This window comes from Talpa occidentalis, unplaced genomic scaffold (assembly GCF_014898055.3).
Source record: "Talpa occidentalis isolate TD23 unplaced genomic scaffold, MPIMG_talOcc4v2.1 talOcc4.8, whole genome shotgun sequence".
Classification (NCBI taxonomy): Eukaryota; Metazoa; Chordata; class Mammalia; order Eulipotyphla; family Talpidae; genus Talpa; species Talpa occidentalis.
In genome coordinates, this window is record NW_023605194.1 from 12054487 (window position 1) to 12070598 (window position 16112).

At 48.7% G+C, this 16112-nt stretch overlaps 1 protein-coding gene across 1 annotated transcript in view; it reads right to left on the reverse strand.

Annotated features, from left to right (window-relative positions):
* Window positions 1-15042, reverse strand: part of TCF7L2 (transcription factor 7 like 2) — a 191726-nt gene extending 176684 nt beyond the window's left edge. The window contains 4 exon segments of the mRNA XM_037497544.2: window positions 1279-1347; window positions 13739-13863; window positions 14042-14108; window positions 14326-15042. Of these exon segments, the coding sequence (XP_037353441.1) occupies window positions 1279-1347; window positions 13739-13863; window positions 14042-14108; window positions 14326-14514 (450 nt within the window). The 5' untranslated portion in view covers window positions 14515-15042.
* Window positions 15043-16112: the final 1070 nt, after the last annotated feature.

A 16112-nucleotide genomic window follows, 5' to 3' on the forward strand; every position in this document is an offset into this window, starting at 1 on the left:
GGGTTAAGTGAAGGGTCACACTGTGCCCTCTAAAATACACACCCAGTAGATCAGCAGCACCACTGCAGAAATAGTCAAAATATTATTTAAACATTGCTGTCACCTTGAAATTCCCAAATGTCACCTTGAATATTCCCAAAATATTAGGAATCCTGCAAATAAAAATGTCTGTGGAGTCCTTCGTTTCACTGGTGGAATGATTCACGATTTACCCAGGAAGCCACTGGGAAGCCTTATGCAGGGAGGTGCGGCTTCGACACAGCAGAGCTACAAACACACCACGTGGCTGCAGTTCCAAGCGGCCACCGACCCAAGGTATCGGGAGGAGGGATGATGAGAATGGAGCAAGGGAAGAAAGTATAGCTCTCACCAACCAACACCAACTTCCAAGAAAAGAAGACTTAAAAGCCAGCCTTTAACACAGCAGGTTTCGAAACCCTCCCTTCAAAGGGTTAAACCAGAACATGCAAGGAGTTTCAGTACCATTAGTTACACCATGAGATACATTCACCCTGGCAAGGCCAGGCAAGGCCAGGCAGACAGATGAAAATCCTATTAGTCTGCTCCCCTCCACTAGTGCATTCTGTTGGCATCCGTTCAACTCCGAGTCTATATTAGTCCATGATTTGTTTAGCCTTTGGATTTAAGAGAATGGAAGTTCTACGTGAGCAGGAAACAGGACACTCATCAGAAGCCGGGATCTGTCGCCTTTCCCTTCCAGCACTTTTAGTGTCATATATCAACAGGTCCGAGAGAAATCAACATTTCAGGACAATCGGGACAAATCAGGGGATATTCTTAGCACCACTTAACACGATTTTCATCCACCAGAAACACCTCTGCTGTCACAGGGCGTCCTCAACACAGCATCTCCCACCTTGAGTCTCCCATGCACATCCCGTCATCACATTTTACTTCCAATTTAAAACACCACGGCCCAATGCAGCAGCAAGCAGTAGCCAGGTCAAGGGTCTGTGTGTCCATTATGTCTGATCAAGAAAGAAACTCTTAACCCAAAAACGCAGGCTTCCTTTTCTTTCCAAGACTTCGGTCAATTTAGAAGCATTTCTTCTACTCTTGTTTCTTCATTGTTGCCCACCTCCCCCAATGAATCAACCACCACCACCACCATCAGCACCACCATCATCATCAATCAGCACCACCATCATCACCATCATCATCATCATCATGTAGGTGGGGGAAAAGGGTGGAAAATAAAAAGACACAAGAGACCTACATTTTGACCATTCAAGCTTCAGGATCTCTTGCATTTCCTACCTGAATTGCAATCTGGTGTTCAATCGTTTTGTACGCAGAGTAATGTGTGCTCCCGGACTGAAAATGGAGCTGTAGAAAGAAACCAAATCAAAGCGTTCTGCTTATGTCACAAACTACAAGAAAACATCTTAAGCAGTTTATGAATAGCAGACAGACCTTCCCAGATTGAGCTGCAGTCTTGGTGTTCACTCAAGACCTGTGTATTTTTTATTTGTTGCTACGGGCAAGATGATCATAATAATCTAAGGAAAAGTTGTTTTTTTGTTTTGTTTTGTTTTGTTTTTTTTTTTTTTTTTTTCCAAAAAAAACGCCTATTGAATAAGCAACAAGGGGAGGGGAGGGGCAAGGAGTGAGAATCAATGACATGAAAAGGGAAGACGGATGCCCATTAAGACATAAAGGAAGCCAGTGTGCTGAGCAGGATGCTGCAGAAAAATTAACTGTGTGCTGCAAAAGTCATCAGTGCTGCGACATGGAGACAGGAGGGACGGACTGGGAAAGGAGGATGAGGAGAAGCCACGAGGCTGCAACAGGTACGAGCCCCCACCCCCTTCCTAATAACTGGGCTCTTGCTCTCGAATACAATTCTATTTTGGGGAAAACACATGGCAGAATCAGGGGCCACCCGATGCCTTATACATTCTTTCGAGATGACTAAGCTGTCTCTCCCAGGACATGGCACATTCTAAGGGCCCTCACTTCCCCAAAGAGGGAGCTGGTCATTGCCAAGGTGCTGTGACTTCCCTAAGCACCACCAACTTGGTGGCCCCTGGATGAAAAGTATGTCACCAGTTCACTCAGACCCTCCAGAGCAGAAGGTGCAGGTCTCTCCCTGGTCTTGCCTTCTGAGGCCACCTAGCAAGTAAGTGGGAGTTGTGCCCAGCAGAAGGGAATGGCCAGATTCTTCAACAATTCTCCTCATCCAAATGTCATTTGTGAATCTTGGGATTCCACCCATTGGAAAAGCAAACCCCATCTGTCGATTTCCTTCACAAACCATACAATCACCACTTGGAATCTCAACAAGACCTGAAAACGTGCTTTTATTTGCAATCTCTGAACAAACAATGCCTCCAGGAATGTCTGGTCCAGCAAAATCACTGCCCATCTCTCTGGCAGCAATAGGTAAATCAGGGACATTTCCAGACACAGATCTGCCTCCCGACAGGCTATTGCTATCACTCTGATACAATTGCTATTACCCAAACACTTCTATATTGCTGTAACAAGTGTATCCTAGCCTGCCAGTGACTCTTAGATCCAATTATCTCCTAGTTTACCCCATGCAAGAGAAATGATTCTGTTCAGAGGTTTTTTAAAAAAATAAATTCACCTGGGCCTCCCTGGTGGCGCAAGGGGTTAAGACATAACCTATGAAGCAATCCGCAACATACTAAGCAATCCACAGCCACTGCAGCACGAGTTCAATCCCTGGCCAGGGAGCTACCCACATGGCGCAGCAGACCTCTCCTGCCTCACCCGCTGCTCCCCTCAGCAGTGTATTTCAGTCAATCTGCCTGTTCTGTTCCCCACTCTGTCTCTGGTGGATCCTCCCACCCACCCCACCCCACGCCTCTGGCCTGTCCCCCAGTTCTTGTATGCACAAATAAATAAATCTTTTTTAAAAATAAAAAAATAAATTCACCTAAGAACTTTTCAACCAACTCAAAATAAACACAACACAGCAGTCATCAATTTAAAAAAAAAATCCATACTGCTCATAGGCTAAGGCTGTTAATCATTTTTAGGACAAAGTGGGATCTCAGATCATCTTATCTGTCCCAAACACTACCTATATGTATAGTGAGCTTGCCCCAAAACGTGGTATTAATCCAAGTAAAAAGGGAGGTACAATAAAGGTAGGCAAAAAATATTGCTGCAATTGCAAAGCAGCCTAAGGAAGCTCACCACCTTTGTAGACATCACCCCCCCAAAGAGCCCCCACATTCACAAAAGCAGTTCATCTACAGCAACTCGCTGAAAAAGAGAGGTGAATTTGCACCCCAAGCCCCCCCCCCCCCCCCCCCGTCCTTTTTGTTAAAACTGCCAGTCAGAAAGCGGAGATTGCACTAATTACTGTGACAATTCCCCATCATGTTAAAACAACTTTTGTGCTCAGGACAGGTTTCTCTGCGAGTTTGAAATTCTTGGCTGAAGCACTCCTGCCTGAGAGTGGGGTTTTCTCCTACATGGAGAAGGCAACACTAACCACTTGTCCCCCTTTACAGCCCAGTTTTATTCTCCTCTTTTTTTCCAACTGCCTGATTCAGAGCTTAATGGAAACTTGTCCAAGCTTTTCTTCCCACAAAGCCTGCGGAGCCCTAGGCAATCTGCGCTCTGGGTAACCACGGGAATCTCAGATTGTCAATTAAAATTGAATGGACACCTGATAACTAAGTATAGGTCGTGGAAAAAAAAGTCATATAATCACAGTCTTATGAATAAATTAATGAAACTGTGGCTAATCCAAATTCAATTTTCACTTGTCCGGTTCCATTCTTAATCCTTGCACTCATCACCACCAAACAACATACCCCGGAGAGAATGTTGCAATTAAAACAGTCAAAATGCAGCTGTAAGGTCCTTAAGAATCTACTACGACAAAGTTATTTTAACCTTCAGACATACAACACACCCCTCATTCCAACACCTCCAAGCAATGTATCCTCCCTCCTTAGGTGTCCAGCCACACAGACTAACCTGGACTAGCTCATAAATACACACAGCATGAGGAGCTCCAATCAGATTTTTACTCCCAGCCAGTAACCACTGTGCTAGAGAGATTTTGGGCTAAACTTCCCCAGCTACAGCCAGGGAGACATACAATTTTCTTGTTTCTCCTTTGGGTTTCCACCCCCTCTTTTCTCAAATACTCTTTTCTAAAACACACATTTTAACTGCTTTTTCCTTCCCTGCAAAACACAAAGATGCCTTGTTCATTATAGTCTAGCTTTTTAAGACAAAGATAAAATACAAAAACACAGTAAAGACTTGGCATTCTAATCAAGAACAGTAATTTATTTATATCTCTATAAAGAGCTATAAGGACAGGGGCCCTCCTTTGTGGTGAAAGGGGTTAAGTCTCAGCACTATGAAGCAGCCACTGTAACAGGAGTTCGATCCCTGGCCAGGGAGCATTAGCCCACATGGCACAGCAGACCTCTCCTGTCTTGCCTGCTGCTCCCCTCAGCAGTGTATTTCAGTAGAATTGCCTGTTCTGTTCCCCACTCTGCCTCTGGTGAATCCTCTCACCACAACCACCCCCGACAACACACACACACACACCTCTGGCCTACACCCCAGCTCTTGTATGCATAAATAAGTAAAATTAAAAAAAATTAAAGAGCTATAAAGACGGCAGGAACAGGAGATTGGTCCTTTGGTTTTTGGAAAATGGGGGGGAAGGTGGAGCCCCAAGGCAGCTGTGGGTGGCTCACCTCCATTGAAACATCAAGTTCCCACATGCTTAGGGTCACCTGCCACAGACCACATCACTTTCCTGGCTACATACTGGGTAAGCAGCACACCCCCAATATAGTGCCCCCCTCCCTGGGGTGTCCTGCAAGTCAACAAATAAGAACTCCAAGACACTTTTCATTTCATCCTGTGCAATGGTCAACAAACCTTCCCTTCCCACACGCGTGTTTACAGCAGCCAAGCCCACCCATTCTAACACCCCCAGATGACATGGCCCTCACGTGTCTAGAGGAAGGAACACGAGGATGTGGCTGCACTCAGCACCGGCTTACACAATTCTCCTGCAATTGAAAAACCAACACGTGCCGACTAACCGCTTCCCCTATTATTATCCTACCTTGATTTCTCTCATCTTAGTTCTGATCACTGCTGCTGGCCCTAAATTTGATGTTTCAGATATAAGATATCAGAAATATCCAGAGATGGGAAAGGGAAACAGCTTCTTCAACTGTAGGAATCTGTCATTCTCAGAGGCAACAAAAAACCTTTGAAACCCCATGTAGGTTTTTCCAGCACTAAGAGAAGTTCCAGTGTGATGAGGAGTAATTTTGTATGCCTATTCAGTGCGCTAAATGGGCAGAAGTGAGCATTTGCTTGATTTTCATTTTTATGAGTCACCTGCCTTTCTCTTGGATGCAAAAAGGAAAACCCAGATAAATTTCCTAAAAGGTTTTGGGTTGGGGGGAGGGGGGAATGTTCACTTTCCTTGCTCCCCTGCAGCCACCACCAGGAGCCACTGGCAGTTTAATTTCCCTGTCTTTAGATTAAAAGACAGAATCCCTTTTTTTTTTTAACTAAGACTCTTTCTTAGGACATTGGACACTTTTCAGGACAGAGATAGCACCCCTGATGCAAGGTTGGAAACCTCTTACAGTTAGTGGGAAATAAATTTCTGCCCAAAGCTTCTGGTCTTGCCTGCTCTTCTAAAAAGTGCCAAGAGGGCCTCTAACTCTCCAGGGAAGTCAAAAACCAGCACAGACTGGTAGGTACCTGGTCTAAACATTCCTGCAAAGATCCAGGTTCCGAACATTTGTAACATCCTAAAACAACAACTTAACAAAGGCATCCCCTTTTCACTTCCTGGCATTCTCCTTCAGAAATTCTGCTACAACAAAACGCATGCCTTCAGAAGCAAGAACAATCTCTCCCACTGTCTCCAGGTTCCATCAAATGTCTATTTACCCTCATTAATTTTTTCTATTCTTTTCCTCAACCTGAAACCATCAGCTATGAGTCAGAGAACGATCATTAACTTTTACAGCTTCTATACACATCCACCTACTCACATTTGGGGAAAGAAGTATTGACTTGCAACATTGCCTGAGACCAAAATCCTCTAAGAAGGGGGAAAAAAAGGGAAGAAAAAAATCGCTTGGAGAAAGTTGTATCGAAAGGTCTACAGGGGGATGCAACATACATTGTTTTTTCCACTTTGGGCTACAATCTGTTGCAAAAAAAAAAAAAAGTTGAAATGGAACTTGGTTATGGTGATAAGCACTTCTGGGTTGATTTTTAAGGAAAAATTAAATGATTTTCTTTAACCATCAAAACATAAAAGTTCTTCAACTGTGGAGGTAGGGGGAACTAAAGTCAATCAAGTTTCAGGCTCTTGTACAAAATGCATTTCTTGCATATAAAAACAGTGGGCTGAAGTGCTGAGACATGTTCCTAAGACAGCATTTTTCATTAAAAGTTGCTACACTAACACTCTTAAAATGATGCCACATCATTACTCCATTTAGCAGTCACAGCGCTGCAACTCCTAACGAATTAATTTGCATTAATGTGGGTTTCATATGTCTTTCCCCGAGTAGGCCATTGTGATTCAAGCTTCATAAAACTGACAGGGCAATAACATGCTGCCTTTTATTTCCCTCTCCAAAACAAACCAACCCACCCAAAGACCCACACAAATCCTCTCGATTTCTTAAGCATTTTACTAATATATTTAGTACATCATAATTGGCCCAGCACGCAGGAACCTAGTTATCTTCTCAGTAAATATTTATAGCATCACTCTTTCCCATTCATTCTGCATTTTCTTAGAGAATCTCACTGTAGCCTACATCTGCAATTCATTGACTTTACAATTTACCACATGTTGGGATGGGAGAGGTCTTAGCTCCATTTGAATCACTACACAAATATGCAAGTGATTTATCGGTTTCAAACTGAAGACTGCAAGAGAAGGACTCCACTTTTCCTGAACATTACTTCTTCTGGCAGACCATGAACAATTACAGTTCGTACTAATTAAGCTCTGTAAATGTGCTGTGCCCTGCTAATGCCTACCAGGCCTCAAATTTATTTTCATGATGCCAAACTTTAGCGAGCCACTTTTAACTCCTTCGGGGCTGATCCCACAACCAGCCATTCCCTCCCTCGTAGACCAAACTGGGCTACTTCACGACAAAAAAAGAATAAAACATATCAGGCTGAATTACCAGTCCGGAATCAGATGCGCCTAAGGAAGAAAAACCCATCCTGGGAAAACCAAGGAACACCAGGGCTGATAACCCGTTCAAAGATCCCACAGCCCCATCTTTGTAATGAGCTGTTAAGGGATTCATATCTGTCCCTGAGGGCTAGTAAGTTTCTGCATTCCATTGATTAGAAAATAAAACCTTTCAGCCTGGGTCTTTAAGTTTGGGCTGAACAGAGGGAAAGATGCAGCCAGAAATGACAGAGCCATGACCGTCCCCCCTCACCTACAGTGAGTGACCCGCACCCCTCAGAAAGCCACTTCCCCTTCACCATGTGATCAGTTCGTAACACTAACACACACACACAACCAGAATAGCCCACTTTTAACAATATCAAAGAACATCGGGCAGAACTGGCTTCTCGATCACGTGGGGGGTCTCCCCACAGATGCCTCACCCCCAGAACCTCACACAATAACCGATAGGAAACCTCTATCTGTTGCTGGACAGAGCACTTTGGCTGGCTGAGGAGAGAATGGGGGGCAGTTTTCGCTGAGTAAAGCAATCTCACTTTTAACAATATCCCCGGCGCGCGCGCGCGCGAGCGCACACACACACACACACACACACACACACACACACACACACACAGGACCTCCACCTCTCCTAAGAAACTTCCAGTCCTCAATTTCGGTCAAGCCATTCCCTCCATGTCCACATTTTTGCCCTGTCTTCTACTTTTCAAAACCAAGCCTTTTTTTCTACCTCCCTGACCCCCTTCTCTGGACTTCTTCCCCCAGACCTCAGTGTGCTTTTCCCAAGTGAGTGAGGGTCTTTCCCCTCCCAAGGTAAACCTTTTTTCTCCTCCATTCATTTCTTTTAATCAGTCCTCCCACCCAGCACCTCACTTTTTTTTTATAACCCTCAGTTAACTAGTGTCCTGTTCAATGTGTGCTTTTCCTTCCAGCTGGAGAGGAACATCTTAGAAATTAAAAAGCAGCCTGAGGATCAGGTTTCTTAAGTATTCTGGGAAATATGCACAATACAGGCAATAATTACCCCCCACCAAAAAAAAAAAAAAAAACACGAAGAAAAAAAGGGGGAGAAACCAGAAGAGGAAAAAGATGCAAACACCTAGAGCAACTTTTCCTTGGAAAAAAAAGCCTTCCTGCAGCTTCCCCCCACCCCACTCATTTCCATTCCTAAAGGTGCTCTTTATAAAAGTGTGTAACAATAGCCTAGAGGAGAAGTACAGATCAGCTGGGGGGCTGGGGGGAGGGCCTTCTCAGGGGGCTCAGATTGTAGGGGTGGGGGTCAGAGGCGGAGGGGGGGGAGCACAGCCTGTGCGATGGGCTTCCCCCACTCCACCCCCATCTCGCCGCTTATAATTAGTGAGAGAAATTTGAGCTACTGCCAATGTCTGTGGACCTTGAATATTATAAGGCCAACGTGGCGTCAAATATCTTAACATTCATAAGTGTTATGGGCTGTAAATAAAGCCTGCGATTTATGAGGCGGTGGGGCTTGCCAGCAAAGGACTGGGGCACATTTCTTTCAGCAGACCTGTCGAGGTGCAAGTTTGCCTTTGGTTGTAAAATTAACCATTTCCTTCACAAATGTGCTCAATTATAAGTCAGCGTTGGAGATTTACTTACAGGGTTGCCAAGAGTCACTCCCAGAAGAAACTCAGACGCCCACATCACACACCCCTTCAGAAAGCAAGCCTCGAGAATTTGATTCACCCCTGCGATTCAAAACTTCTGAAATGTGTCACCTCGAAACAGTTATAAATGTGGTTAAAGATATTATCTAACTCGACTTACCAAGACTAAAAAGCTTACACCTACTTCCTTGGAAAGTGCTTATTTATTTGGCAACTCCACGGTTTAGGGGAAGAAAAAAAAAAAAAAAACCAGAAAAGGAGTAAATCACTCCCTGTCTGAAGTCTGGTCCCTTCCCCCAATCTGTCATCTACTTCCTGTGTCGCAGGAGAGCATTTGCTAAATCCAGGTTGTCTCATACTTAACTGCCAATAAACCAGCTTCCACATAACTTCCAGACAGCTGGGGAAAAGGTCCTCGGAGTTTTAGTCATGGTCCAGAAACACGCGTCCACACAAAAATTTGCAGCTGTCCTCTCTCTACAGTGCATTTTTAATGTGATTCGGGGGCCCCTGTTGTGAAACATCTGACAAAATGTAAAATCCTCTTAGATACCTTCGCGTTTACCCACTGTGCGTGTGTAAGAGAAGCTGCACCCGGCTCTCCCCACCACGGAATCCAGCCACTCTCTGCCTCCACAAAGGCACCTCGTGGGATGTAAGGAGGCATTCAAAACCTGGAAAGACTTCTACTGTAATCTTTAAAAGCACAGCCTCTGGTGCAACTATTAAAATGCGAGTTTTCTAAAGCAAATATTTTTTTAATGGCGTGCAGAACTGCAGCTATCGGGCTCTGCTAACAGAACAGCATTCTTGATCTGCCAGCCCCCGGAAAGCTTCCTGTAACTTTTTCACAGCTTGCTAAGAAACAGAAAGCGGACCAGCTTCCAGCAGTGACTCTAAATGAAATCCATATCAGTAAAATTAAAATCAAGGTGGAAAACTCTTAGCAAGAGCCGGGATTGTTTTCCTCCAAATCTTTTCTCAATCAGATAGGGGGCATCCGTGAAAGCTGCTTCCCTTCCAGAGTCAAAAGTTTCCAAAAACACTTCTTCCAGATAAGCACTTTCGGCTCCCAACTGCCTACCAGTTTGTTTCGGGGGGTTTCAGAAAGCTTTAATTTCAACAAACTGCAAAAGTGTTGGCATATTAAATTTGTAATCATTAAAATATGACTTATTGGGTGAAGGCTGAGCCCATAATCCAGACTGGAAACATTAAACCCCAACCTATAAAGATTAGCACGGAATTAATACTGTTGCATTGAGATTGAAATCTAAACATGCTCGCCATAAATATTTCTGAAGGAGATGAAAAACAATTAGCATAAATACCAAAGAAAGGCAAGAACACCTGTTCTTTTTCAGGGCGATAAGCATTTTATTGTTCTCTATTTAAAATGTAATGACCTGTGTAATTACAGTAATATTACATTGTTATGTAGGGACCTGGAATGTCACACTTTGAAAAGTGTTGTCAAAACAATCAGGGGGGAAGGTGGGGGGTGTGGGGACAACTGGGAAGGACCACCATTAACCCTTCACACACCGGGGTCTAAATCTTTTGTATTAGGAGGGATTACGTTGTTCGAATGAGCAAAAAAACATCCATTTTCACAAGCCAGAAAGTGAAGCTGTTGCCCAGCGAAATAAAACCCCCATGAATAGGCCCCTCTTGGTTTCCTTTAAATGTGGGATTTCAAGTTCAAAAATTAATTCAAGATGCTGCTTATTTATTTGTTCAACCTAGTAGCAAACAGCTCAGCTGAAAAGCAAATAACTTGGGATAAAAGAAGATGCAAGAGCTCTCATAGACAAGTCCTTAAGAAGAAACTTCTTAAAAACCTAATTGGAATTTTGACCCCCATATTCCTAGTTCTTGCGTTTGGCAAGAGGGAAAAAGAAATGTTAACTACTTTTCCCTCTCCACTTTAATGCGGTAACAGTATTCTTATCTTTAGTATACAAATGTTACCACAATTCTAATATTTGCAGTTCTATCATTTCCCATCTACTCGACAAGAGCTCTCCTTAATGCATTTTTGCCTTCGAATCTGTTCTTTTAAAAGACATTCTTATTACTGTGCCAAAGACTAAATTAAACGTGAAGCAGAAACCTTGGCGTTCTAATATAAAATTATCGCCATTAAGTTTGGAGACGTCTTCAGCAATTTCAGCATTATTCTCGAGATAAAGTATTACTCGCCCTAAGCCGACAGACTGATCCTCCTCAGTTCTTTACGTGCTTAAACAGAAAAGCAGAAAACAGAGGTTCCAAAGAGTTTGCTTTTTTAAAGGACGCAGCTTACAGGTACACTGATAAGTAAGAGAAAATGCAGCAACCACCACCACCACCAAGGAGGGTCGGGAAAAGCATAAAGCAAACAGCTAATTTGTCTTTACACCTTGTTCTCAAAACACACTCTATGAAGCACTAAGAATTTCAGATGAGCATGAAAAGACTGCTATCTTGCCTATAGATTCCTGAGGCAGCTGTATCAAATCTGGAATTGCAAGCTGGCCCTCTGATCCAAGACGTCAGGAGTGACACACAACAGCCTCCTATCCTCATTCCCATTGCTCTGCTTACCGGCCTAAATATCTTTAATTTGGGAGCCCGGAATCTAACCCAGGTACCAGATAGAAAGGAGGCAGGGGTGGTGCACACAAAGATGTCTGTGGGTGTTTGACATGCAAATACTAAAACTGCCTACTGAGTTCAGAAATGTCTTCTCAGGCTCAATCTGATGTCACAGCACAAGGCCACCCGCTATGTCCACAATTAAAATAACTAGACGCCGTCTATTCCTATAATGCCCACAAAGGGGACCAAACGTTGGGAGCCTTCCTTTTCGCACCGGGAAATCATTTATTTGCCTTTAACAATTTCCCTGTTTCCTAATTACAGCACAACACTAAGTGCTCAAGTTTTAGGAGACAGCGTGGCCAGACTGCCAGCGGTCACACACAGGGAGTTTTGCAAAGAGGAGAGAAAGCCAGCAATCCCGCCATCAAAGCTCAAAATTCAGATGGCTAAGTGGAGTTTAAAATATTACCAGGGAGGCTTCCATCCTCCTAGGGGGAGGGGGAAGAGGAAGAAAGTCTCAGGGTTACTTTGGAATGCTGTTGGGTCGGGTTGGTTAGTACACAAACCCTCGGATCCTGAGCCGAATGCCGCCGGTTTAGGATGTCCACAAGCTCCCAAGAAAAATACAACAGTGACCTGACTGTGCTTCCCCGGGAGCTGCAACCCCACAGCCCGGCCCCTGCAGCCTGAAGGATCCAGCCCTGCAAGAGCAGTTCGGGCTGAAAGGCTCTCCCAGCCTTACCCAAGCATGCAGTGGCCAGGACGCAGGGGAGGGGGGCGCGGATAACTATTTCTCTTTCTAGCCGTCAAAAATGACCAGTGTAGCACGCCCTTGCCATTTTCGCCAGGGCCAAAAAAACAAGCCAAACCTGATAGTTAATATTTTAATGCCTAAAAACACTTGTAGATCTGATCGACTCCCAGCCGGCAAGCCCTCGGCCATGAGCACCGAATTCCCGGCTGCTCAACAGCGGGCGCATTATTTCAAATTGCTGTCTCCAGTTACCAAAAAAAGAAAAAACAAAACTAGTGTGTGTCAGTAAGGGGTTGGGGGCTCAGACCTGAGTAGGTGCAAAATGACAACCCCGGGAAACCGGGCACAAACGTGAAGCGTTTGGGTCTAGAATCCTAATCCAGGCTTGGCAGAGGAAAAGTGGGACCGGGGACGGGGTTCAGGGTCAGGGCAGGGGGGGAGCAGAGGCCGGTAGGGGGAGGGGATGAGTCTTATTAACAAATGTCCGGGGTGGGCGCAGAACTCACGCTGCGGGAAGGCCCCCTCCTCCGGCGTAGCCTGACACCCCGCACTGCCCTAGGGCCCCCAAAGTTGGGCGGCCTGAGATCAGCAGCCCACTGCCTAAAAGAGAGGCGCCTTTGGCCTCCCTCACCTTCTGCACCCCCTCGTGCTCACACACTAGGGTCTCTGGCCCCTCAGGGCCTTAAGGGCCTTCTCGGAAGCAGCCAAGAGCAAACCCCACTGGAAGCCTCACGGCACCAAAATTCCCTAGAAATACACCGAGCGCGCTGGAGGAGGCCATGCCGGCCGCGCACCAACCAAGAGCCCCGCGCGGCCGGGGCCAGCCGGGAGCCGGGAGCCGGGCGCCGAGCCTGCCAGGGCGCCCCGGGCGCTCGCGGCCCTGCAAGGGTGGCCAAGAAAGGCCGCCCCGAGCCCCAAGTCAGCAAGGGGACCGGCCTGGGCGGCGTGACCTTCCAGGGGAAGGAGAGCGGGTGGCTGAGCGCCTGCGTCCGCCACTGGAAAGCTCCATACACACCGGCCGAAAAAGCAAGCCGGGGCGCCTCTCCAGGGCCCCAGGCTCGCGCGCGCCGGTTTCCGAGCGCAGCGCCGCGGGCAAGAGCCGCTCTCCACGCGCGCGGGGCCGGGCCGGGCCGGGCCGGGCCGGGCAGGGCGGCAGCCAAGGGGTTAACCGGGGAGAGCCCAAGACGCCCCAGAAGAGGGAAGGAAGAGAGCGCGAGAGGGAGCAAAGAAAGAGCCACACAGTCCCCTTCCCAGGGCGGAGACACAGACGCCACCACCGAAGGGGGAGGGGGGCCAGCGCAGAAAGAGCAAACTTCTGCCGGTTCCCCCCAACAAAGCCCTGCTGGGCCCGAAAGGGCTCCCCAACATCACGAGGCAGCAAGCTGAAAGCAAGAACATGGCGAAGTGCAAACAAATCCCGTCCACAAAAGGCAGAAAAGTTTGGAGAGTTTCGGCCGCCGGCCCGGCGGGGGAGGGGCGGGGCGGGGGAGGGGCGGGGGCGGGGGGCGCATGCGGGGCCCGCGGCGGGCGGGCGCGCGGGGGCGGCGCGCGGGCACTTACGGTTCGGGCGGTGGGCGAGAGCGATCCGTTGGGGAGGTAGGGGCTCGTCAGGTCGGGGATCATGATGAAGGGGTAGCCGGGATACGGCGGCCCCTTAAAGAGCCCTCCATCTTGCCTCTTGGCCGCTAACATGGCGGGGCGGCGGGGGACGGCGGGGCCGGCGAGCGGGAGAGAGGAGGAAAACTTTTTAGAAAGTGCCCCGAGGGGCCGCGCGCCCCGGCCGGGCCGGGCCGCGGGGCGCGCGGGGCGCCCGGGGCGCGCGGGGCGCGGGGGCGCGGGGCGCGGGGCGCGCGGGGTACTCACCTTCCTCCAAACTTTCCCGGGATTTGTCGCGGAAACTTTCGGCGCGCGGCGGGGGCCGTCGTTCCGCCTTCCCGGAGGGGCGCGCGCCGCGGAGAGGGGGCGCGGGAGAAGGAGAGCCGGGGGGGAGAGAGACAGGGTTACCCGGCGGCCGCGGGCCCCGCGCGCCCCGCGCCCCGCGCGCCCCGGCCGGGCCGGGCCGGCCGGGCCGGGCCCCGCGCGTCCCCCCGCGGGCCCCGCGCGCCCGGCCCGGGGCGCCCTCCCCGCCGGCCGGGGGGTCCCCTTACCTCGGAGTCGGACGAGCTGTTCTGATTCGTTTCTGATTCATTGACGAGCGACGACTTGACATCGGCCAGATCCCGCTCGGCCGCGGCGTTCTCGGAGCTCTTCTCCTCCTGCTCGCCCTCGTCTTTGAAGGCGATGAGCTCGTCGTTGGCGCCCAGGTCATCCCCGCCACCGCCGTTCAGCTGCGGCATGTTCTTCCCCCACCAGCAGCAATTTTGGAGGAAAAACGAAGGAGGAAGAAAAGCAAAAAAAAAAAAAAATACCCCCAAAAGTTGGGGCCCCCCCAAAAAAAAAAAGATATTGCAAGAAAAAGGCGAGTCCAAGGTGAACTTTTTTTTCCTGCTTTGGGGTCTTGTGCTCCTGGGGAGGGGAGCGGGGGGGGAGGGGAGGTCTTCTGCACGCGCGAGTTAGGGTTTCCTTTTTTCTCTCGTTCCCCGGGATCCGATCAATGTGCAAAAAAATAATAAATAAAAAAGGGGGGCAAGAAAAAAAACACACCAACAACAACAAGAAGTCAGCTCTAAAGCGCGCAGGGGGGGGAAGCCGAGGCTACAGGAGGAGCTCGTGCCGCTCGGATTTGAGTGAGTTGAAGTTAGACTGAGAGCTTTTCAGTTCAAAGGCGGCGCTGATTGACAGATAGAAAAAGGGGGATCGAAATCCGGAGGAACGGAGTAGTCTGGGAGCGGAGATTATTGACAGGGCGAGAGGAGCCCGCTCGCTTAATGAGATGCGGGGGGCGGGGCCCCGGCGGTGACGTGTGCATAAATAAACAGCCGCGGGGGGCGGGGCGGGGCGGCGAACAATGATCCTTTCGGGCGCCGGGGCCGGGAGGGGGGGGGGGGGGGAGGGGGGCGGAGGCCTGCGCGGAGGGTGTGCGGGCCCCGGCGTCGGGGCGAGGGTGCTGGGGCGGGCGCGGGGGGGGCGGGGGGTGGCCTCGGAAAGACAATGCGGAGTCGGGGAGCAGGGGAGGGGAGGGGCAGGGGAGGGGAGGGGAGGGGCAGGGGGAGGAGGGCAGGGGGGTGGCGACCGAATCTGGAATCCGAGCCGGGCTAGGCGGAAGGAAAGCCCACTTCGGGGGCGGGGAGGGGGTGAGGCCCAGAAAAAGTGCACTTGAGAAATATTAGAAATTAGGCTCAAGGAAGGGGAAAAGGAGCGAGTTTTGTGCAGAACGGGAGAGCTCAGTGGCTCATGCTGCAGGGAAACCAGCCACCCCTGGGCGGGACGCAGCCCAAGTGGGCAAAAAGAAAGCTCGTCCTGCACTCTGGGAGCTCGGGAAGTGCAGGGCTGGGCAAAGTTCCTGGTCCTCTGCAGTGAGAGAGGCTGTTCACCCACGAGGTCTCCCCTCCCCTTTTTGTTGATTGATAGCGAGCCCTTTCTTTAGATGTGGAATCTCACTGGAGTAAATATGTCAGGGTGATTCTTTCTCCAAAAAAAAAAAAAAAATCAAATACTGTAATGCTTGTCAGGGACATTAAAAATAGACTGAAGAAAAGATGCATAATTCTTTTTAATGAGGAATGTTGTCTCTCTCTTTTTTTTGAAATGACGTTGGAGGTGATAGGAAATGAGCTCGGATTCAAAGTCCTTTCTGACTTTGGAGGTGAAAAGTTTGGGCGTTAACACTCCACGGAAAATAAAACTGAAAGTTCACCAGCCCTGGGATGAGTGGTGCTGGAGGCTTTCTCCCAGGGGGTCTGAAATGAAACCCCAGAAGGACCAACCGAAATTATCAAGATGTAGACCAGGCTGGCAGGAAATTGCCAACCTAGCTGATGCTGGAAGGCCTCAG